The sequence below is a fragment of the Triticum dicoccoides genome, chromosome 2B (genome assembly GCF_002162155.2).
Source record: "Triticum dicoccoides isolate Atlit2015 ecotype Zavitan chromosome 2B, WEW_v2.0, whole genome shotgun sequence".
NCBI classification, from domain to species: Eukaryota; Viridiplantae; Streptophyta; class Magnoliopsida; order Poales; family Poaceae; genus Triticum; species Triticum dicoccoides.
In genome coordinates this window covers 715,454,498-715,479,375 of record NC_041383.1, presented here as the reverse complement: position 1 = coordinate 715,479,375, position 24,878 = coordinate 715,454,498, and the positions used below count along the sequence as shown (strand labels likewise).

General features: G+C 52.5%; 1 protein-coding gene across 1 annotated transcript; it reads left to right on the top strand.

Annotated features, from left to right (window-relative positions):
- Positions 1–23,843: 23,843 nt before the first annotated feature.
- On the top strand, positions 23,844–24,344 carry LOC119361238 (the record flags this gene model as incomplete). The annotated part of the gene is made up of 1 exon (XM_037626546.1): positions 23,844–24,344. A coding segment is annotated over one exon (501 nt), but the record flags the coding sequence as incomplete, so codon positions are not given.
- Positions 24,345–24,878: the final 534 nt, after the last annotated feature.

Here is a 24,878-nt window from a genome sequence, read left to right as displayed (position 1 = left end):
ATGTGCCTACTCATTCATGCTTGATTGTCATGCCTGCTATTGCTTAGAGTTGTGTCAGGTCTGATTCGTCCGGGATGAATCAGAGGTGTGTGAACATGTCCTACTGTTGAGGGCTAAGTGTGTGAACACGATTTGGTAAAGGTAGCGGTGAGAGGCCATGTAGGAGTACATAGTGGGTTGTCTCATTGCAGCCGTCCTCAGGAACTGAGTTCTGTGTTTGTGATCCATGAACAACTACTACCACACATTGGAATGCTTAAGTGCCCCTCTCGACTTATTAATCAACTTGATCTCTGTCCAGGAGTTGCAACTAGTTTCTGGTGTTTGTAGGTAGTGTTAGTAGTCTACCAAGTGGCACCCGGTACAGGTGGGCTTGGGACAGACTAGGCACAGTGGCACGGTTTACCAAGTGGCACCCGGATGGTGGGCTTGGGAACCCTGCTCACATAGTTTGGGGCCGTGAGCGACACCCCGGCCGGATCTCCTTGCGGATGGAACCCGAATAGGCGATAAACCTGGACGAGAGACTTGTGTGGTTAGTCAGGTCGTGGCCGACTCCCTCGCCCGGCTTCCGCTTGAAGGTTGCCGAGGTACATGACGTGTACAGGGCGATAAGTGGCGAGAGCGTGTGTGAATAAGTACACCCCTGCAGGGTTATCATTATCTATTCGAATAGCCGGATTCCTCGGATATGGAAACTTGGACCCCTTGTACAGTTCATAGACAAGTGAAAGTGGATACTCTAAAATATGCAAGACAAGTGTGAGTGCTATGGATGGCGTTCTTGTAGGGAGACGGGAGCGGAACCATAGTGGTGTATTGATATGGTGAATATGTGGACTCGTGTGCGCCACCTCAAAAGAGTTACTTGCAGTCGTAGTTCAGGATAGCCACCGAGTCAAAGATGGCTTGCTGCAGTCAAACTCCACCATCCCCTTTGTTGATAATGATGCATATGTAGTTAGTTTTGATGTAAGTCTTGCTGGGTACATTTGTACTCACGTTTGCCTATTTTATGTTTTTGCAGAGAGACTTCAGTCTCGCTAGTAGTTCCGCTTGGACTTTGACGTTTAGCTTGTTACCTCAGCTACGATCTTGTGCCCTCGGCAAGATCTAGTAGATAGTCAGGCTTCTCAGCCTTTTTCATTTATAGTTGTCTGTACTCAGACATGTTAAGCTTCCGCTTGTGCTTTGACTTGTATGCTCTGAGTGTTGGGTCATGAGCCCCATGTTTGTAATACCTCGCTCCTCGGAGCCTATTGAATAAATACTTGAGTTGTAGAGTCGTGTTGTGATGCCATGTTGTATTTGCACATATCGAGCATATTGTGTGTATGTTATTGAAATGCTTGGTATGTGTGGGATCTGACTATCTAGTTGGTTATCCTTAGTAGCATCTCTTACCGGGAAATGTCTCCTAGTGCTTCCACTGAGCCATGGTAGCTTGCTACTGCTCCGGAACACTTAGGCTGGCCGGCATGTGTCCTTCTTCGTTCCTATGTCTGTCCCTTCGGGGAAATGTCACGCGATGAATACTGGAGTCCTATTAGCCCGCTACAGCCCGGTTCACCGGAGTCCTGCTAGCCCAGTGCTACAGCCTGGATTCACTCGCTGTTGACCGACATGTTCGATGCTGGGTCATGGATGCCTGTCCCTGTAAGTTTGTGCCACTCTGGGTTTACGACTAGCCATGTCAGCCCGGGCTCCTTATCATATGGATGCTAGCGACACTATCATATACGTGTGCCAAAAGGCGCAAACGGTCCCGGGCAAAGGTAAGGCGACACCCGTGGGAATACCGTGCGTGAGGCCGCAAAGTGATATGAGGTGTTACATGCTAGATCGATGTGGCATTGAGTCGGGGTCCTGACAATATGTGGGCAATGTAGCCTGCTATCGCGTACAGTTCTCAAAAAGCAATTGTGTGTGATGCCTTACATAAGTTTATTTTGCGAAAACTTGTTTTCACAATAGGTTTGAAGGCGAATTAACATTTTCTTCATCATTTGACCTTGAATATTTTTTCTATACTCAACGTACACCATATAATCCTCCATATCAAAATTTGGCACTTCTCCGTGTTCATTTCCTATATTTAAGTCACTTATTGCATTTCTAGGGATTTAATGGCTATAATTCAAAGTTAAACTATGAGTAGATGAATCGGTGTGCAAAAATGATTTGAAAATCATATTTAGGGTCTTGAGTATATTTGTATGCGTTGTAAAGAAACAAAAGAAATTTTTAAATATCTGTGTGGCAAGAGTCAGTCAAAAACATGCAGTTTGTTTGTTTTTTTAAGTCCAGAAAATGTAATGAGGTCCAAAAAAGATGAAACTTGGCATGGTGTCATTATTTGACCTCAATATGTTGTGATAAAATCTGGAGATGGCTCCACAAACGTGTTGACATACACTCAGAAATCAAACCATCTTTGAGGAAGAATTGTGGTTTCTACTTCAACATAAGGTGCGGGTATCCATTAAGAAATGTGCAAAAAGAAACATAACGAAAGAAGACTCTAAACTGGTCATCAACTAGATTGATGAAAGTCTATGGCTTGGCTGCAAAAGTGTTCCTGAAATGGCACTATTAATATGTTACCATGTCTCTATTAAGTGCTAAAATCAGATTCAATTACACAACTTTAAATTAGACATAGTGCATCAGTCCAAAAATACTACTCCCGCTGATCGAAAATAAGTGTCGCAGTTCTGAACTAAGGTTAGTTCAAAACTGCGACACTTATTATGGATCAGGCGGGGTAGTTCACTACACATGTAGCTAACTAAACTGTTGTTGCAGCTAACAGAGCTTTTCTTTTTCTTGCCATAATGAAGGGGCAGAAATAGAAGTTACGAGTAATGTAACACAAGTGAAGTGACATGTTTTACAAAATCAAACTTGGGGCTTGACCGGGCTTCAGAGGCTTCATTAGTACTTGCATGTAATGAGCAGTGAGTTCAGGTTCTTGGTATAGACAACGAGCAACTTCGGGTGGAGGACTGATTGGCAGGGCATGAAGTAATTCAGACGCCGGTGCTTTGTAACGAGTATTTTCGGTCATCCGGTCCAACACCCAAATGTTGATATCATCAGCATCACCTGTGATGTGCAGCGTTGCATAGAACTGAAGAATAAGCTCTTAATTCCAATCAACAATGTCAGAGAAAAAGTTGAGCAGTCCTGCATCATGAAGCACACTGAGGACTGGAGAGAAGCAAGGCATTGATTCCATGTCCACGTGAGGAATATGCTCGTGGTCGAAGACTTTGTCTTTGTTGAAAAGTAGTGAAGAATAGAAATTGGCCTGGCTGGCAGTCCAGAAGCGCTTCCTTCTAAGACGAGCTGAATCATAGGGATTATAATCAGTGAAGAATATGTGCTTGCTGAAGAAATCATCAGCCTTGAATTTCTGCTTCTTCGAGAAGGGATCCTTTGGCTTGGGCTGAGGAGTATCAGTCAATTGCATCACCACCTCAGGAATCTTAATCTCATGATCCACAAGCTGAGGAATTTCAGGCTCTTATTCAGTTGCACCCTGGGTCTTCAATTCTTCATTAACATTTTCATCAGCACTAGTGGCTGGAATTTCTTCAAGGACAGATGGGGTTGCACGAGGTTCTTCAGATCCCATTTGTACTTCAGTAGCAACAAGGGGCTGAGGAATTTGTTGAAGTGGAGTGAACAGTGGAGAGTTGGGGTGCTGACTTTCCCAAAAGTCATCATTCAGCATGGGTGTGGTACAGCCAATGTCCACATCTTCATATTCCATTTCTTCAACGCCGGCCTCTTCAGCAGTAAACTGAGGCATACGCGAGGAGACAACTGGTGTTGAAGGGATTGCATCCACTTCAATTTCTTCATCCAACTGCTCTGACGAAGCAGCAAAAGGAATTTCTTCATCTGATTCACTTGGAATCACCTAATCTTCATCAAAAGGAACAAGGTCCTTTGATGGCATGATGAGACAGGAACGGCATCAATTGGGTTGTCAATTGAGCTTGTTAAAGGCTTCATCTTCTTCGGAGCTGAAGAATCTGATGAAGTTGATGCCTTCCTTTTCTTCACAACTGCACGCTCTGCAGCCTTAGTCTTCTTCACATCTAATGCAGATGGAAGGGTTGGAGTTGGCGTTGGTGCAGGAGGAGCAGAGGAATTTGGTTCATTTTCTTCAGGCACAACTGATGCAGTTGCCCTGACTTCTTCATTTTCTTCTGGCGCAACACCAGTGGATGCCCTGGCAATTTCTTCAGCGGCTGGAATGCAGTCATCAGCCCTGGTACTTTCATTTTCTTCAGAAGCCTGATTGTCATCATCGGTGCTGTGATGTTCTTCAGTAGGTTGTGCAGATGCATCAGCCTGAGGATTTTCTTGTTGCGTTGGGGCTGCAACATTTGAAGTGAATTTATCAGTAATCTTCCCAAATCTGACTTTGGTTCCAAGCCAGTCAGCATAGTAGTGATCAAATTCGTCACTCAGTTGCTTGATCTCAGCTTGTAAGGCAACGAGTTGTTCAGGGAAAGCTTCAGAACATTTTCCCTCAGAAAGCGCTCTTTCTTGTACTGCGTTTTCTTCACTCTTATTCCTTCTTCATATTTCCATTTTTCTTCTTCAATGAAGGCAGTCAAAACATAACTTTGACCAGGAGTGAGGTTCATCTCTGGCAAAGGTGTGTTCGGGTCCTTGTGCCATAGATCGATGAAATCTAGGATCAACTTCGGATCCAGTAACATTGGCACATTGCCGCCTTTGGCTCTAGCGGCCCTGGCCTGATGATTTCGACAAGTTCTTCATCATCAGCCTCGTCATCATCAGATGGCACTTGAAAGGCGACCTGCTTCTTGTGAGGACTTGGTCAAGAGCCTCGTCCAGCAGTGGCCTTTTTCTTCAGCAGAGAGGGGCCAGTTAAGGAATTTGGTGCAGCCGAGGAACTTGCAGAAGCTCCTGAGGCAATTGACATGCCTGTAGTCCTTTGACACGTGGCGAGATGCACAGGTGCAGAGGATTTAGTTGGAGCAGCTGAGGACTTTGTCGGAGGAGCTAAGAACTTTGAAGGAGGAGCAGATTGAGGAGTTGGCCGTGAGGACTTTGAAGAACCTGGCCGTGAGGGCATTGCTGAGGAACTTGGCCATGAGGGCATTGAGGGTGAAGCACTTGGCTTGTGAGCAGGCTTCTTAGCCATGGCCTTCTTCGGCTTGCTTGCAGAGGCCTCAGCAGCGGTAGCAGCAGCAACAGAGTCTTCATTAAATTTCCTCACTACTTCTTTTGCTTGTTTGGCCAGTTTGGCCTGACGCTTTGCCCATTCATTAGGATAATCCTCACCGCGCTTGAGGTTGGTGGGATCTGCCAATTGGCCAGGTGCCAACGGAGGTCTTGGGCATGGAGGGTTGAGAGCGAATTTCTTCATATACTTGGGAGTAACATATCTGTACTCCCTCCATTCCCGTGCCCATCTCCTCTCTATCCTTTGTATGCGCACCTTGCGCTGATTTTTTGTCCTCTTTGCCAAATTTGGCCTCATCAGGAGTGCAATAATCCTTGTATATATCATCAGGGATCTCGAAAGCAGTATTGACCTCAGCCCTCTTTCCACCCTTCCGTCGCTTCTTACCATCAGACATTTTCATCAGCTGAGGAATTTGAACAATGGAATTCTCTGAAGATGTATGCAAATTTTCTTCGAGGAATGCTGCAAATGAGTTAAGTTGATGAGAACCTAGTGATTCAGCAGCAGACATGAGTACCTGCGAACAGAGTATAGTTGCGAGGAATTTGGAGAGGTCATATGCATTCTCAGAAGGTTTTTCAAAAGAATAAGTTTGAGGAATTTGACCAGATGAGTCTTGAAGAATTTCTCTAAGCGTTCTTTGTCTTAGGTTCCAGAGTTGTATAGATCGAAGATCCACACAATTGAGGAATCTTGAAGAAAAATTATTGCTTAGAGAAACGAATCAAGAGCAGATGACATGTGAGGTGTTCAGTGTGTGAAGATTTGAAGAATAAACACCATTGAAATTTTTTAGGAAAACATTTGAATCAAAGAGGGCAGTAAAAGTAACTTTTAATTACCCCTTTTTGATGAACACGATGAACTGGGAAGTGTAGATGTGAAGTTCATCAGTTCAGATCTTCCACGCCCTAACTCGGCCGAGGAAGACAGCTACGGTGGCGGCGGAGTGAAGAAATCCGCAGCCAGCGCGAGTACGACGGCGACGATGTCAAGGCAGTGAAGCTCTCCCTCACCGGTGATGATGAAGTAGCGGCGGCGCTAGGGTTTGAGAAGGTCGAGCGGGAGTGAGAACGAGCAGAGTAAAAACAAAGTGAGGAAGGGGAGGGGGTATTTATAGTCGGAGTTAAAAACTGTACGCCCAAGGAAATTGGACGAACGTGCCCCTGACCCTTCTCATTCGGTTGACATGTGTCACCCACGTACTGAGAGGCGGCGATCGTGTGAGATCGTGGGTGAATAGATAAGTATTATCGTGGGATGCGGAACGGTTTGAGCGGCAAAGCCAAAAATTTAGATAAGAGAAGTTTAAAATCCCGTTCGCAAATTCTTCAGCTGTCAAGGACACAGTGAAGATTTTGAACGAGTTTCAAATAGAACACACATGAAGAATTTGTGAAAAGATTGGGTTGAGTTTAGCATAGAGGGGGAAGGGTCCGATCACATTCACTTAGCAGAAAAAACAGCTTGAAGAATTAGCAATAAGTGAATTGTCGGAGTAATGGGCCACGGGTAGCCTCACCCGAGTCCCTGAACCTGTCAAAACTTCGGGCCGGCTTCGCCCCGCAACACCCCAAACTGAAGCTCCGCCTTCCAGAGGACGCTGGCTCAATGGCCGGCAACTGGAGGACGGCCAACCACAAGCAGACGGCACCAAGAGCGGCCGGCTTCAGTCAGCCGACCTCCAGAGAGGACAACATCGTACAGGGGGCCACCTGGCGCCCTCAGAATATGCACCCGCATCAAGAGGACGAGACAAGGTGTGGCTATAGTGTAGTCCCTCACCCCCAAATTTTGGGCTTGGCGTGGCCATAGTGCCTTGTACAGGCGGAGACCTCCGCACGGCGCGGCACTGTTGCCACTCCCCCCTTGACGTCAGTCCAGACAGGCAGAGCACTGTTCCCCATGACGACCTGTCGGTACGGCCGGCGGGCTGCGGGTCCTATCAGGCAGTGATAGCCCGGAAGACAGCAGATGCCGGACCAGTCAGACTTGGGGAGGGCCGGCCTCCAGCAGGTGGCCGGCCCCTCCCTCGAAGTTCGTGCGCCACTAACCAGATAGGACATGGTGTGGCTACAGTAATCTCCCACCAGGCGGCGGGACTGTAGCCACACTGAGCTGATCAAGTCTGCGTCATTAGCAGCACGGCTACAGTGAACAGCCACCAACCAGACCCACCTGTGGCGGGAGCGGCCTGCTGGCTCCGTATCGGACCAGTCGGCGGGCCCAGTAGTCGGCAGAGAAGCCGGAGGCCAGAGACACTGACAGCCGGGTCCAGCACCCGTCCAGATTACCATTGTACCCCTGGGGGTAGGCCTATATAAACCCCCCAGGGCGCCCATGCAAAGGGTTCCCACCCCATTAGAACTAGCCACTACCCTGGAGCAGGAAGAGAGCTAGCCTTGCCTCCTCCTGCCTCTAGCACACAGCTCAAGGAGCACCATTGTATCCCTTGTGCCTTAATGATCATGCGGAGACCCCGCAGAGCAGGACTAGGGGTGTTATCTCCTAGGAGAGCCCTGAACCTGGGTAAAGTGCGCCAGCGTACGTGTCTACGCCTCATCCCGCTTCCAGGCACCGGCGACATTCTAGTCGCTCCCACCATGATAAGCCATCCATTGGCATATGTCGCACCCAACCCCCGACATTTGGCGCCCACCATGGGGCGAGGTGCACCGTCTCCCGGAGACCTGCTCTGGACGGGAACCTTGTTCCTTCCTGGCGAGCGAAGCCAACCCAGCACTCCCGACGGCGTCAGCCTCGACGCGCTACATGGCGCGGATATCGCCTGTGCGGCGAGCTGCCTCGCTGACCTTGTTGGCGAGATCCACCTCTCTGACGAGCCGGCCTCCGATGCGGGCACCGGCTGCCCCGAGAGCCATCTCGTCAGCCTCCTTGACCAGCTTCACGTCGCCAGCGAGCCTGTCGTGGACCTGGAGTCTGTTGGCTCCACCGACCCGATGATCGTCGACTCCGACACGGTGTCGCTTGACGCGTTCCCCACCAACATGGTGATATATGACGAGCCGCCTCCTCGTGAGCACAGTGGTGGGAGCACCGTCAAGGAGGTGCTCGTCATCAACAGTGGTGAGCGCTCGGACGGAGGCGCTCGAGACCCACTCGATGCGGCACTGCGAGACCTGTCGGCGCCCATCCCAGAAGAAGCAGACGCTGAGATGCTGGAGGCACGCCGTGTCCAGCTCCTCGAGAGCGCTGGCCAACTGGCCAGCATGCGACGCCTCTCAGACGCCTACCGGCGCGAGATGGACCGGGCCGTTGGTAGTACGCCGGCTCCTGAGGGGCCTAGTCGCATCGCTTTGATCCGGCAGCATGGCGCGACCATTGCCAGCAAGTTCGGGGCAGAATGCCCCATCTACGCCACGCCTGCAGAGAACATCCGGGCTGCCCAGGCGGTGACGGATGAGTTGGACAAGTATGAGGGCGACGAGCGTCGTGACATGACGGAGCGAGTCCAGCAGCTCCTAGACACGGCCGCCGCGCTGAAGTGCCCGCCCAGCGGAACGATGAACCGCCCCCTCGCCAGGAACATGGCGCGACGTCCCGGATGCCGACTGGTGGCGCCCGCGGAAGAAGAGGCAACGAGCCGGCTGCCAGCCGCAGCCGAACTCGCCTCTCCATCAAGTGTGAGGAAGACGGCCGCCCTCGAGCGGTGGAGCAGCGAGGCGACCCGCCTCCTCCTCCGCCTCGTGGAGCAAGGCATCCTACTCCGCCACCAGTCACGCACCTGACACTCGGCGACCGCCTTGGTCACTAAGAGGGAGTCGGAGAAAATGACGCCCACCATCGGATCGATTATCTCAACCGATCCTTGGCACTAGAAGAAGAAGACGTATTGGGCCCGCCCTGTTTCGGCCCACGAATCCGAGACGAGCCTTTTCCCAAAGGGTTCACCCTCCCGTGAGATATGCCCAAGTACACTGGCTCCGTGAAGCCGGAGGACTGGCTGGTCGACTACTCCACGGCCGTCAGCATAGCAAACGGCAACAAGCGGGTTGCCGTGAAGTACGTCCCGCTCATGCTTCAAGGCACAGCCCAGACGTGGCTCAACAGCCTGAAGCCCCATAGCATCAACAGTTGGGTTAATTTCACCGAAGCCTTCATCCGCAACTTCAACAGCACGTACAAGCGGCCTCCCAAGCCCCGACAGGTCTCCTTGTGCGTCCAAGGGCCCAGCGAATCGACTCGCGACTATCTCACGCGCTGGGCCGAGCTGCGCAACTCCTGCGAAGGCGTGCACGAGGTGCTGGCAATCGACTACTTCACCGCCGGGTGCCGAGAAGGCACCCTCCTCAAGCACCGACTTCTCTGCGACGAGCCTGCAACTCTCGACGAACTGTTAATCATCGCCGACAAGCACGCCACTGCCGACTCCTCCATGAAGGCGGAAATCCTAGTTGATGTGTCCGGCAAGGTGGCACCTCAGGCTCCTCGGACTCCGACTGGTGATACCAGTCGGCGACAGCATTCGAGCGACAACAAGCGGAAGGCCACCCAGCCGGCTTCCACCAGCCGGCAGGTGGCGACAGTCGAGGAACAATAGCCGGAGGGGCAGCTAGCACCCAAGCGTCAGAAGGGCGGCAAGCCCAATTGGTTGCCCGCCTTCTCTTATGAGCAGACCCTAGATGCACCCTGCAAATTCCATAGTGGCGCGAAGCCGTCCAACCACACCACTCGGAAGTGCCATTGGCTCACCAGAATAGCCAAGGGAGATGGACTCCTGCCTCCTCTGCCTGCCGGCCCGCTGCCTCCTCAGCCCCAGCAGCCGGCGGCCCGACCAGTCGGCGCCATACAAGACGAGTATCTAGAGGAGCACGGAGCCTATGTTGTGTTCACCAGCGTGGCTGATGATAGACGCAGCAGACGGCAGCAACAACAAGAAGTACAGACAGTGGCCTCAAATACTCCAGAATTCATGCATTAGTCTGAAAAGCCCATCAGTTAGAGCAGGGCCGACCACCCAGAAGTGATGCCTTCCCCTGGTTCCTACGCCCTGGTCCTAGATGCTACCTTTACAACGGAGAGGCAGGCGGCTCATTTCTCCAGAGTTCTGATAGATGGCGGTAGCAGCATCAATATCCTGTATCGTGACACGAGGGAGAAGTTGGGAATCAAGCAGAAGCAGCTCCTCCCCAGTCGGACTGTATTCCATGGCATAGTCCCTGGCCTTTCCTGCTCACCAATTGGCAAGACCCAAATTGATGTTCTCTTCGGAGACAAGAATCATTTCCGCCGTGAGCCAGTTTGGTTTGAAGTGGTGGACCTTGAGAGCCCCTACCATGCGCTTCTTGGCCGGCCTGCCCTGGCCAAGTTCATGGCGGTCCCCCACTATGCTTACCTCAAGATGAAGATGCCGAGTACCAAGGGGATCCTAACAGTTGGAGACTACAAAAAGTTGTCCGTCTGCGCTGCGGACAGTAGCCGGCTGGCGGAGTCCCTTGTGATTGCAGCTGAGAAGCGGCTCCTTGACCGGGTGGTGGCGATGGCAGGCAAGAAGCCGGAAATGTCACCCATCCCCAAGGAATCGGAGGTGAGGGCTTGTTCAAGCCGGCAAAGGAAAAAAGAAGATACCCCTGGACCCGGAGCACCTGGAGAGGCACGTTGTCATAGGTGCCAATCTTGACAGCAAATAGGAAAGCGAGCTCATCGATTTCCTCCGTGAGAATCGGGACATCTTCGCATGGTCTCCCAAAGACATGCCAGGTGTTCCGACGGATTTTGCCGAGCACAAGTTACATGTCCGACCTGACGCCAAGCCGGTCAGGCAGCCCTTGCGCCGCCTGTCGGAAGAGAAGAGAAGAGTTGTCGAAGAGGAGATAGCCCGGCTTCGAGCGGCCAGTTTCATCATGGAAGTATTCTTTCCAGAGTGGCTGGCCAACCCAGTTCTTGTGCTGAAGAAAAATAAGCAGTGGCGCATATGTATTGATTATATCAGCCTCAACAAAGCTTGCCCCAAAGATCCCTTTGCCCTTCAAAGAATTGACCAAGTGATAGACTCCACAGCCGGATGCAAGCTGTTGAGTTTTTTGGATGCGTACTCAGGGTACCATCAGATAAAACTAAACCCGACTAACAGGCTGAAGACCGCCTTCATCACGCCATTTGGAGCCTTCTGCTACCTGACCATGACGTTCGGCTTGCAAAATGTCGGGCCACGTTTCAGCGTTGCATGCAGAAGTGTCTCCTCAAGCAACTCGGCGGAAATGCCCATGTCTATGTGGATGATGTGGTGGTGAAGACAGAAAAGCATAGCACATTGCTGGAAGACCTCAAGGATACCTTTGAGAACCTGCGCCGGTTCCAGATCAAGCTCAACCCAGAGAAATGCATCTTTGGAGTACCAGCCGACCAGCTTCTCGGCTTTCTGGTCTCAGAGCGTGGCATAGAGTGCAATCTCGTGAAGATCAAGGCCATTGAGAAGATGGAGGTGCCCGCCCGACTGCTGGATGTGCAGAAATTCACTGGCTGCCTGGCATCAATCAGCCGTTTCATCAGTCAGCTGGGCAAAAAGGCCCTTCCCTGTACCAGCTCATGAAGAAGACCACTTTTTTCAAGTGGAACGACAAGGCGGACAAAGCTTTTCTCCAACTCAAGAATATATTGACCACCCCACCTATCTTGGCGGCTCCAACTAAGAAAGAGCCCATGCTCCTCTAAATCGCCGCCACCAGTCGGGTGGTCAGCATAGTCATAGTGGTAGAACGCAAGGAGAAGGGCAGAGCACTGCCGGTCCAGAGGTCGGTATATTACTTGAGTGAAGTACTGTCTGCCTCCAAGCAAAACTACCCACACTATCAGAAGATGTGCTATGGTGTGCACTTTGCCGCCAAGAAGCTGAAGCCTTACTTTCAAGAGCACCCAAGTACTGTTGTCTGCACTGCTCCACTTGCTGAGATCATTGGAAGTCAAGATGCTTCGTGCCGAGTGGCCAAGTGGGCTATTGACCTGGCCCCTTACACCATCTACTACCAGCCTTGCACCGCCATCAAGTCACAAGCACTGGCCGACTTCCTCGTCGACTGGGCCGAGACCCAGTACCTGTCGCCAGCGCCGGACTCTACCCATTGGCGGATGCACTTTGATGGTTCAAAGATGTGCACCGGTCTGGGAGCCGGCATCGTCCTCACCTCTCCCAAAGGTGACAAGCTTAGGTACGTGCTGCAAATCCATTTTGCCGCCTCCAACAACGTAGCCGAGTACGAGGCACTCATACCCGGGCTCCGGCTTGCTAAGGAACTCGGCATTCGCCGGATCCTGTGCTATGGTGACTCCGACTTGGTGGTCCAGCAGTCGTCAGGCAACTAGGACGCCAAGGACGCAAATATGGCAAGCTACCGCTTCCTCGTGCAACAACTCAGTGGATATTTGACGGGTGCGAGTTCCTCCATGTTCCTAGAAATGAGAACGAGCAAGCAGATGCCTTGGCACGGATCGGCTCCACCCGGCAGGCGATACCAGCCGGCGCCACCTTGCAGTGCCTCCTCAAGCCGTCTGTCAAGCCATCACCAGAGTCCGACTCCATCTTCGTGCCGGCCCCTGCTGAAGCAGTCGGATCTGACTTGAGGACCCCAAAAGCCGGCGCGGGGACTTTGGCAGGCGGCCCGGGGACTGCAGCCGTCGCACCCGGCCCGAGGACTTCAGAACCCGGCCCGGGGACTGCTGCAGTCGGCCCGGGGACTTCTTCAAGGCAGCAGGCGGCAATCGACTCCAACCCGCCGCCTCCCAGCCCAACTGCCCTTGTACAAGTTGAAGTCGTGACAGTCGGAGAGATAGCAACACCCTCATGGGCTCAATCCATCCTCAACTTCCTGGTGAACAAAGAGCTGCCGGTCAATGAGATCCTAGCCTGACAAGTGCAACGGCGGGCAGCAGCATACACCATAGTCAACAAAGAACTGGTTCGGCGCAGTGTCACTGGTGTATACCAGCGCTCCGTGGAGCCGGACCAGGGTCAAGCAATCCTCAAAGATATCCACCAAGGTGAATGTGGTCACCACGCGGCTTCAAGATCACTTGTTGCCAAAGCTTTCCGCCATGGTTTCTTCTGGCTGACTGCCCTAGAAGACGCCAAAGAGTTAGTCTAGAAATGTAAAGGGTGTCAGAAGTTCCGCTCCAAGCCACACTTACCAGCTTCTGCACTCAAGACCATCCCCATCGCCTGGCCCTTTGCTGTTTGGGGGCTGGATATGGTGGGGCCATTCAAGACGGCCCGTGGTGGCATGACTCATCTGCTTGTCGCTGTGGACAAGTTCACCAAGTGGATAGAAGCAAACCCAATCAAGAAGCGGAATGGGCCGACTGCCGTGACTTTCATCACCAACATCACAACTCGGTATAGCATACCACATAGCATCATCACCGACAACGGCACAAACTTTTCCAAAGGAGCCTTGGCACGTTTCTACGCGATGCAGGGCATCCGACTGGACTTAGCGTCCGTTGCCCATCCGCAGTCAAACGGCCAAGTAGAGCGGGCAAACGGCCTCATTTTGTCCGGCATCAAGCCCCGACTAGTCGAGCCTCTAGAGCGTTCGGCCGGCTGCTGGCTCGATGAGTTGCCGGCCATCCTCTGGAGCCTGCGCACGACTCCGAACAAGTCAACTGGCTTCATGCCCTTTTTCCTCGTCTATGGTGGGGAAGCCGTCATCCCGACGGACATAGAGTTCGACTCCCCACGAGTTACCATGTACACCGAGGCGGACGCCAAGGAGGCGCGAGAAGACGACGTCGACCTACTGGAGGAGGTCCGGTTGTTGGCACTCAGACAGTCCGCCAATTACCAGCAGAGTCTGCGCTGATACTACAACCGCAAGGTGAAGTCAAGATCCTTCCAAGAGGGAGACCTTGTGCTCCGGCTGATCCAGCGAACAGCCGGCCAGCACAAGCTCACGACACCTTGGGAAGGCCCTTTCATCATTAGCAAGGTGCTAGGCAACGATTCCTACTACCTGATCGACGCTCAGAAGCCTAGAGCATGCAAAAGAGATGACTCAGGCAAGGAGACGGAGAGGCCATGGAACGCAAACCTCCTCCGAAGATTTTACAGTTAAAAGCAGTATGTATCACGCTACATTTTGTATTAAGTACGAAGACTCCGGGTCCCCCAAGAAGAACTCGGGGACTACCCTCTTTTTATCTATATGATAAGTATTATGCCAATGAGTGTGTATTTGTTCTATTATCATTCCGCCTGGCGCCGGGTTTGACCGGTCGGCTCGAAGGCTCGCTGCCTTCTACTATATGCCACCTCCTGCAGCCGGACAAGTAGTGTGTTGGCACTTAAAACTTCCCCCGTCAGAAGCCGCAGCTCGCAGAGTGACTGAATGGCAGGCAGGGGTTGCAAAACAGTGCCCACATGAAAAATGGCTAAGGAAAGAACGCATATAGCCGAGGCCGGCATCCTACCTGTTCGGCCGGCTTCTACTTGTCTTGTTGACACTCCAAGCGGCTAAGTACTTGCCCTTCCGCAAAAAGCTAAGTACTCAACCCAGCCGCAGTCCGCAGAGCGGCTGCTTGGATGGCAAGAGGATAGCCAAGGGAGGGTGGCAAAGGAAAAAAGCAAGGAGCATAAAGCAAGAAAAGTTAGAAGCCGACAAAGCAAAGCATGAATTGTGATAAAATATTTACATAGATAAAGACCTATCGGCCAATCAACAGAGTTTGATATACACCCCAAGGGTGGAGTTGTGCAAATTTAACCAAGTTGTCCAGACTAGTGAGCAGAAAAAGAAAAAGAAAACATCCTAAGGTGCAGAAGAAGGCTCCGGCTGGATGGTAGAGTCGGCGGTGCCGACTGGTACAGTAGAAGGATCCGGCTGGACAGCAGGGTTGGCGGCACCAGTTGTGGCAGCGGACAGATGGACCGTAGAGTCGGCGGCGTCCGTCGGTGGAACGGGCGGCTGGTCGGTCTCCGCATGGCCGCCTCCAGCAGCGGTCGGCGGTTTGGAGCGCGGATCGTTGCTTGAGGCCCGGTCAGGTTGAGGCTGACCATCTGCTCCGACCTCCGGCACATCGTCCTCGCTTTCCTCCTCCTCCTCCCCCTCCCCTTCATTGCTGGAGTTGATCACTTAAGCTGAATCCTCGATGTCCTCCGGGTTCAGCCCGAGCCACTCCATCGGTGCTTCGGCGCCTTCTTCAACCACCTCCGGGATGAAGACACTGGTGTCGGTGTAGTCGGCGATTGCTGCCGCCCTGCTGATAAGTTCGGCTTCCACCGCCACCAGCTCCTCCTGCGCCTCCAGCCGAAATGTGGCCAGCTGGGCTAGATCCAGCCTAGGGTACCACGCCTTGATGAACTCCAGGGCTCGGCGCGCCCCTGCCCAGGCTGCAGAGCCCTTCCAGGCCTCCAGGCGGCAGGCCGCCACCTCCAGCCAGTCGGCAGTCCGACTGGGGGTGCGCGGAGCCTGCATGCCTGGCCAGAGGGCGGAGATCGCCTGGGCCCCGACGCGCTGAAGGCGGCGCAACATCTGATGGGCAGGCTGAAGGCGGGCCTGGATGCTGAGGAGCTGCTCGTTGAGGGTCCAGGGGGCGTCAGCGGCAATCTGCACGCCTTCTGCCCTCCGCTCTTGGCGTTGGGCCTCGATGATCTGGTCCGCGGCGACGGAGTGGCCTGGGAAGAAGTCTATTTGGACAGAAGGCAAGAAAGCCAAAGGTCAGAAACTAGCAGTCGGCCTAGATAAGGGCCAGCAATTCAAAACAACAAAGAAAAGGAAACAAAGCTCACCATTGACCATGTCTTCAATGCTGCTAAAGCAGGCAGTCATCTGCGCCTCCTTGTCAGCCCAGGCGGAGCGCTCGATCTCGAACTCAGCGAGGATGCCGGTCTCCTTCGTCTTCGCCTCCCTCTGAGCCATCTTGAGGGCCTCCGCCTGCTTCGCAAGCTGAGTGACCAGTCGGTCACGCTCCTTGGCCAGCTTGCTGCACTCCGCCTCCTTGCCGCGAAGGGCGGTGTTGGCTTCGCCCAGCTGCTGCTGCAAGGCGGCGTTGGCCTCTGTAAAAAGGGAGGAAGAAAAGAATGTCAGTCAAACAACAAAGAAGGGAAGCAGTTGCCCGGGAGATCCAGCCCGACTGCTTAGCAGTCGGCCCGAATCTCAGGAACTACAGCCCATGGGTGCGCTATCGCGCCCCCACAAAGAAAAAGTTACCAACAGAAATAAAGCCGCTGGGAAGATTCGGCCCGACTGCTCAGCAGTCGGCCCGAACCTCGGGGACTACAGCCCACGGGTGCGCCAGCGTGCCCCCGCGAAGGAAGGAAATCAAAACTTACTCCATCTCTCGGACAAGTTGGCGATCTGCTTCTCCAGCTCCCAGACTCCGGAGTTGAAAGTGGCCGCGCGAAGATTGTTGTAATCCTGCAAGAGGGATATCAGATACAGTTAGCAGTCGACACCTACAAGTTAAAGTTCCGGACCGCTTGCTCAGCAGCCGGCCCGGAACTTGGGGACTATACCCAGTGGGTGCGCTAGCGCGCCCCCACGAAGGATGCAAGAAGATCATAATAAAGAGAAATAAGAAACTTACGCGGATGGCTGCCCGCGAATCCAAGAACGCCTCGTTGCATCGCTTGAGGGCTTCGGCTTCGGCCCGGAGTTTGGCCTAGACGTCGAGGGCCGCCTGGTTCAGGGCGCACGTCCCGCCTCCATGTAACCAGCCAGCGGGCGTGGCGCTGGTCGCTCGCGGTGCCGAGGCCGCCTTCGCAAGACGGCGGCGCATGGGTGTGCGGACCTCAGGAGTCAGATCCGTCACCACCTCGTTCCCGGCTGGTGGCACCGGCGGGGCGGCCGGCTACTCGTCTCGCGTTCCGCCGGTTGGCGGCGGCGGCGGCATGATGACGTCCGGCATGGCCACGTCGCCACCCTCCCTCTCCATGACCGGGTGCTCGTCGCCGGCTCCCCCAGTCGCCACCACAAACTCCGGTGGAGGTGGCGCGGTGTTCATGGGAGTCACGAGCAGTGGCTCCTGGCGGCGCGCGGCCTCTGCAAGCCGTTCCTTCTCCACGGTGTCCACCTCTGCCCGCGCCATCTTCCTCATCGCAGATGCTGCGGCCTTGTCCGCCTCCGCCTTCGCCCGGCGGTCGGCTTCCTGTTCCTCGCGCACCTCCCGCGCATTCCACTCCTGCGCCTCTAGGAGGTCGGCGGCCGGGTCAATTCGCCGGCTGGTGGTGGAGGTCTCCGCCGACTTGATGACCGAGGCAGCGGCCGACTTCTCGAGGGTAAGCGGGGCCCTGAGACACGAAGGCAAGACAAAAAGGTTTTTAGGCCAGATCGGCAAAGAGGTGTAAGTGTAAGAGGAGTACTTACGTTGACACCATGAGCGGTACCTTCGGCTGCCTCTGGAACTTGGCCACCTTGGTCGCGGCCTCTTTTCGCCTGGTCGCCGCGGTCGGGTTCTTGGGCTTCTTCGGCGCGCTGCTGAACAGGGCGGCGCCTTGCTTCCGCTTGCGCTTGCCGCCTCGGGCGGGCGGCCCGGTAGAAGGGCCTGCGCCGGTGTTGGAAGTACTCCGGGAGGGGCGCGGCTCATCTTCATCGTCGTCATCATCGGGCCAGGTTTCCACGCCGCCGCCCTCCTCGGAGCCGCCTGCTCCATCGCCGCCGCCTGCTGCGTCGTCCTCCAAGGCGGCCGCCCCCAAGTCAGGGTCGTCCACATCGCTCACTGCCCGGTCCGGTAGGTAGTCATCACCCAGCCCCACGATGGCGGTTGTCGTCGTAGACATATATATCTGCACTCCAGAAAAGGAGTTGCGTCACACAAGGAACAAGACTAAAAGTCAGAGCTAAAAGAAGAAATCGAGGGACTTACGGCAGGCGGCGTGTTGTCGCGGAAATACCGCCGCTTCCCGAACCGCCAGGCTCCCTCCGACACCTTGAGGTTGGAGATCTCGTTCACCATCCTTGCCACCTCGGTAGTCGGCATCTCCTTCGTGCACATCCTGCTCGGGTGCGATGCCCGCTCATCCGATAGATCAGATGAGGGCGGCCCTAAAGCGGGAGGACCCGGCGCTCGACGAAGGCGATGAGGAGGTCGGAGGCCACGAGGCCCTCCGACTCCTGGAGCTCCCAGAGTCGGCCGATGTCGGTAGCCGCGTCCGCCGACACCGGCTTCAGCTTGTAGCCCGAGTTGGGCCGAAGCCCGACAGGGGGGCCGGCCTCGTAGGCCGGCAGGTTGATGAAGTCGACAGCCGGCTCGGTGTTCTCAATGTATAAATAAGACTGCTGCCACAGTTTCACCGACTATGACAGCTTGATGATCGGGAAGGCATTCCTCTTTGCCGGCCGGCGCATGGCGACGAATCCGCCGCACTCGGCCGCCGTCTCCTTGGCGGAGGTGCCCAGCTTGCTGTAGAAGAATGCTCCCCATAGCTCGAGTGTGGGGAGGATGCCGAGGTAGCCCTCGCACGCCGTGACAAAGGCAGAGAGCAGCGTCATGATACGTCTCCAACGTATCTACTTTTCAATGAACTCTTGTCCTTGTTTTGGACTATAATTTGCATGATTTGAATGAAACTAACCCGGACTGGCGTTGTTTTCAGCAGAACTGCCATGATGTTGTTTTATGTGTAGAAAAGAAAAGTTCTCGGAATGTCCTGGAAATCCACGGAGGCACTTTTTGGAATTAATTAGAATTTTTGGCGAAAGAATTAGTGCCAGGGGGCCCACGGCCTGTCCACGAGACAGGGGGGCGCAGCCCCCTATCTCGCGGGCCTCCTGGACCTCCTCCGACCTCAACTCCAACTCCATATATTCCGTCTCGAGGAGAAAAAAATCAGGGAGAAAGTTTCATCGCGTTTTACGACACAGAGCCGCTGCGAAGCCCTAATCTCTCTCGGGAGGGCTGATCTGGAGTCCGTTCGGGGCTCCGGAGAGGGGGATTTGTCGCCGTCGTCATCGTCAACCATCCTCCATCACTAATTTCATGATGCTCACCGCCGTGCGTGAGTAATTCCATCGTAGTCTTGCTGGACGGTGATGGGTTAGATGAGATTTACCATGTAATCAAGTTAGTTTTGTTGGGGTTTGATCCCTAGTATCCACTATGTTCTGAGATTGATGTTGCTATGACTTTGCTATGCTAAATGCTTGTCACTAGGGCCCGAGTGCCATGATTTCAGATCTGAACCTATTATGTTTTCATGAATATGTGTGTGTTCTTGATCCTATCTTGCAAGTCTATAGTCACCTATTATGTGTTATGATCCGACAACCCCGAAGTGACAATAATCGGGATACTTCTCGGTGATGACCGTAGTTTGAGGAGTTTATGTATTCACTATGTGTTAATGCTTTGGTCCGGTTCTCTATTAAAAGGAGGACTTAATATCCCTTAGTTTCCGTAAGGACCCTGCTGCAATGGGAGGGTAGGACAAAAGACGTCATACAAGTTCTTTTCCATAAGCACGTATGACTATTTACGGAATACATGCCTACATTACATTGATGAATGGGAGCTAGTTCTGTGTCACCCTATGTTATAACTATTGCATGAGGAATCGCATCCGGCATAATTATCCATCAGTGATCCATTGCCTACGAGATTTTCATTTATTGTTCTTCGCTTATTTGCTTTTCCGTTGCTACTGTTACAACTACTACGAAAACCCAAAAACATTTATCTTTACTTTTGCTACCGTTACTATTATTATCATACCACTTTTGCTACTAAATACTTTGCTGCAGATACTAAGTTATCCAGGTGTGGTTGAATTGACAACTCAACTGCTAATACTCAAGAATATTCTTTGGCTCCCCTTGTGTCGAATCAATAAATTTGGGTTGAATACTCTACCCTTGAAAGCTGTTGCGATTCCCTATACTTGTGGGTTATCAAGGCTAATTTCTGGCGCTGTTGCCGGGGAGCATAGCTCTATTCTCTGAGTCACTTGGGATTTATATCTATTGATCACTATGAAGAACTTGAAAGACGATCGAACTACTATTTTGCCCTCAACTACGAGGGGAGGTAAGGAACTGCCATCTAGCTCTGCACTAGATTCTCCTTCCATTATTAGTAGGCTTGCGACACCTAAACCTGCTACTGCTATGAATTCTGATATGCCGCATGTTATTGATGATGCCACTTCTTCTATGCATGATGAAACTACTTCTGTGCGTGATACTACTTTGCCATTAGGTGAATTTCTTGATGAACAACTTGCTAGATTTAGGGGGAATGATATTACTAAAGATCCTATTACTGATGATAGTGATTATGAAGGTCCCCCTAATGATTATGTATTACCTGTTGTTCCTAAGGGTTCTGTAATGAATGAAAAAGCTGCTATGGAAAAATTCTTGCTTGCAATGATAGACATAATCTTAAGAAATTATTAGCTAAATGGAAGCGGCAGTCTCTTAATGCTAGAATGAAACCCGATCATCCTTTTGCTACTTGACCTATCTGTGTTACTGATAAGGATTATGAATTCTCTGTTGATACTAATATTATTACTTTAGTTGAAGCTGATCCTTTTTATGGCCTTGAATCTGAAACTGTTGTGCCACATCTTACCAAGTTGAATGATATAGCCACTGAGGGAGTCCTGGACTAGGGGGTGTCCGGATAGCCGGACTATCATTATCGGCAGGACTCCAAGACTATGAAGATACAAGATTGAAGACTTCGTCCCGTGTCCGGATGGGACTTTCCTTGGCGTGGAAGGCAAGCTTGGAAAAACGGATATGTAGATCTCCTACCATTGTAACCGACTCTGTGTAACCCTAGCCCTCTCCGGTGTCTATATAAACTGGAGGGTTTTAGTCCATAGGACGAACAACCATTACAACAATCATACCATAGGCTAGCTTCTAGGGTTTAGCCTCCTTGATCTCGTGGTAGATCCACTCTTGTACTACCCATATCATCAATATCAATCAAGGAGTAGGGTTTTACCTCCATCGAGAGGGCCCGAACCTGGGTAAAAACATCGTGTCCCTTGTCTCCTGTTACCATCCGCCTAGACGCACAGTTCGGGACCCCCTACCAGAGATCCGCCGGTTTTGACACCGACATTGGTGCTTTCATTGAGAGTTCCTCTGTGTCGTCACTAGTAGGCTTGATGGCTCCTTCGATCATCAATAACGACGCAGTCCAGGGTGAGACTTTTCTCCCCGGACAGATCTTCGTATTCGGCGGCTTTGCACTGCGGGCCAATTCGCTTGGCCATCTGGAGCAGATCGAAAGTTACGCCCCTGGCCGTCAGGTCAGATTTGGAAGTCTAAACTTCATGGCTGACATCCGCGGAGACTCGATCTTCGACGGATTCGAGCCACAGCCGAGCACGCCGCACTGTCACGATGGGCATGATTTAGCTCTGTTGCCGGACAGTGCCCTGGAGGCCGCACATGAGTCCGCTCCGACCCTTAGTTCGGAGCCGACCGTGCAGATCGAGGACGGGTGGCTAGACACCGCCTCGGGGGCTGCAACCTCTACGGTGATGGAGCCGAATACTGACTTTGTCCCTTGTATAGCTCGTGACTCCGAGGTGCCAGACTCCTCGCCGGACTCCGAACCTCCTGCGCCCCTACCAATCAAATCTGATCGGGCGCCGATCATGGAGTTCACCGCCGCGGACATCTTTCAGCACTCACCCTTTGGCGACATCCTGAATTCGCTAAAGTATCTCTCGTTATCAGGAGAGCCCTGGCCGGACTGCGGTCAGAATGGTTGGGATGCGGACGACGAAGAAATTCAAAGCCCACCGACCACCCACTTTATAGCAACTATCGACGATCTAACCGACATGCTAGACTTCGACTCCGAAGACATCGACGGTATGAACGACGATGCCGGAGACGACCAAGAACCAGCGCCTACTGGGCACTGGAAAGCCACCTCAACTCATGACATATACATGGTGGACACACCAAAAGGAAGCAATAGCGAGGAACAACGGGACGCAGCGAAGGATAATTCCCCCGAAAAGCAACCAAAACAGCGACGCAAGCGCCGCCCGAAGTCCCGCCTCGATAACAACAACACCCATAATGACCCAGCCGTAGAGCAGGGCAAACCAGTGGACGACGAACATGCAACGAAGCAACCATCCAAACAAGATGAATCGGACAATCAACCCATCCTCGGCGAAAAAAACAGTCCAGACGATCTCACGCCGGACACATCACCGGAGCATAAGAACCTTCACAAAAGGCTCGTCGCCACTGCAAGAAGTTTGAAGAAGCAGAAACGGAAGCTCAAAACAGTGGAAGACATACTCAGAATGAGGTGGAGCAAAGTACTCAAAACCGCAGACAAATACGGCAATAGTCACCAAGCAAAGAGCTACCCGAAGCGCAAGCTGCTGCCCGAATTCGACGAGGAGGCCGTAGAGCCACCACAATCAAAAGGCAAAGAGGCCGCCTGGCCGGATAGACGACCAGATTACAGGCCAAGAGCGGCAAGCGGCGCCGCACACAAGCCGGCACATGACACACATAAAGATGCTCGCCAAAAGGATGGCCCGGTCAGGTCCATTTACGGGCCAAAAAAGAGGGCCCCAAGAAGCAACACAACACGCCGAGTGCTCGAAGATAATGGCACACGTAAATACAGGGGCGCCGCACACCCACTATGTTTCACTGATGAGGTGCTAGATCATGAATTCCCAGCGGGATTCAAGCCCGTAAACATAGAGGCATACGACGGAACAACAGACCCTGGAGTCTGGATTGAGGATTACATCCTACACATACACATGGCTAGAGGAGACGATCTCCACGCCATAAAATACCTACCCCTCAAGCTCAAAGGGCCAACTCGGCATTGGCTCAAAAGCCTCCCAGAAAATACCATTGGAAGTTGGGAAGAGCTCGAGGACACGTTTAGAGAAAATTTTCAGGGGACTTATGTCCGCCCTCCGGATGCAAACGATTTAAGTCACATAACTCAACAGCCCAGAGAGTCAGCGTGCAAATTCTGGAACAGGTTCCTCACCAAAAAGAACCAAATAGTCGACTGTCCGGACACCGAAGCCTTAGCAGCTTTTAAACATAACGTCCGAGACGAATGGCTCGCCAGACACCTCGGCCAGGAAAAGCCAAGAACAATGGCCGCGCTAACGAGCCTCATGACCCGCTTTTGCGCGGGGGAAGATAGCTGGCTGGCAAGATGCAGCACCAGCAACCCGAGTACATCCGAGATCAGAGATGGAAATGGAAAATCACGACGCAGGAAAGATCAGTGCTGAAATAAAGGAAATGGCCCAAAGAACACGGCGGTCAATACCGGATTCAAAAGCTCTCGGCCGAACAACAAAACACTGCCTCTAAAGGACAACAGTGATGAGCTATCCAACCTAAACAAAATTTTGGATTGGATATGTCAAATCCACAGTACCCCCGGGAAGCCTGCAAACCACACCCACCGAGATTGTTGGGTCTTCAAGCACTCCGGCCGACTCAACACCGAACACAAGGGGCTCGACATGCCAAGCGAGGACGATGACGAACCCCACCAGCAGAGCGCCGGAAAACAAAAGACTTTCCCACAAGAAGTCAAAACAGTAAACTCACTTCATGTGATAATACGGAACAATAGTGTGGCACCCGCTAAAGTACGCATCGCACGGTCCACCCCAGCGGAATCCAGAGATTGGATGTCAAAACTAATTACTTTCGACCACCTGGATTATTCCAGAAGTATTCGAAACGCAGGATGGACTGCACTGATATTGGATCCTATAATCGACGGACTACAATTTACACAAGTCCTAATGGATGGCGGCACTGATTTAAACCTGCTATATCCGGACACAATCCGTAAGTTGGGGATAGACCCTACTAAACTTCGCCATAGCCGCACTTCCTTCAAAGGAGTGACGCCAGGCCCTTACGCCAAGTCCACGGGCTCCTTACTACTAGAAGTTATGTTCGGTTCACCCGACAACTTCCGTCGCGAAAAGCTAATCTTCCATGTCGCCCCATTTAAAAGTAGCCATCAAGCACTATTGGGACGTGAAGCTTTCGCTCGCTTTAACGCAATATCGCACTATGCGTCTCTTACACATAAAATGCCCGGTCCACGCGGCATAATCTCCTTACAAGGTCGCTCAAGACCCCGTACACGGCTAGGTGAGTCCAGCACAAATAAACTAGGGGCTTCCTAGCTACACACCCCTTCACAAGGGGCTGTGCGTATGAACAGTAAGAGCCAATAAAACCTCAACTTTATTCATTTATTCATACTCTGTTTTAAATACATTTTTTGCACGATTTCTTTCCAAACTAAGTTCCTCTCTTTTACAGATGAACAACATGTACACCCGTCCAGGATACAGCACAACGGAGACACAGGCGCAGACGTGCAGCAGGGACCCGTCACAAGGATTCTTTTCAGATTAAGACCCTGCGTAAACCTTTCTTACTGTCTCTTGTTGATTCCCATCCCCCGGTTTTTACCATAACCGATGAGGAGGCTGGCGTTTTGGCATCGGCCGCGTCAGAAATTTTCGCCTGTACCTAGACACTAGGGGCTTAGGGCATTGTTCTGCCCGTTATCATAAGGACCGAATACCTTAGGGAGTGTTCGGCGTCTCGAGTTAGGCCTTATATGCATCAGCTCCGAATCATGTCTTTGGTCGAATGTTGGGTTTGCCCGGCTCCTGCGTTTTGCTGCCTTACGTTCCGTATCATCGGCTAAC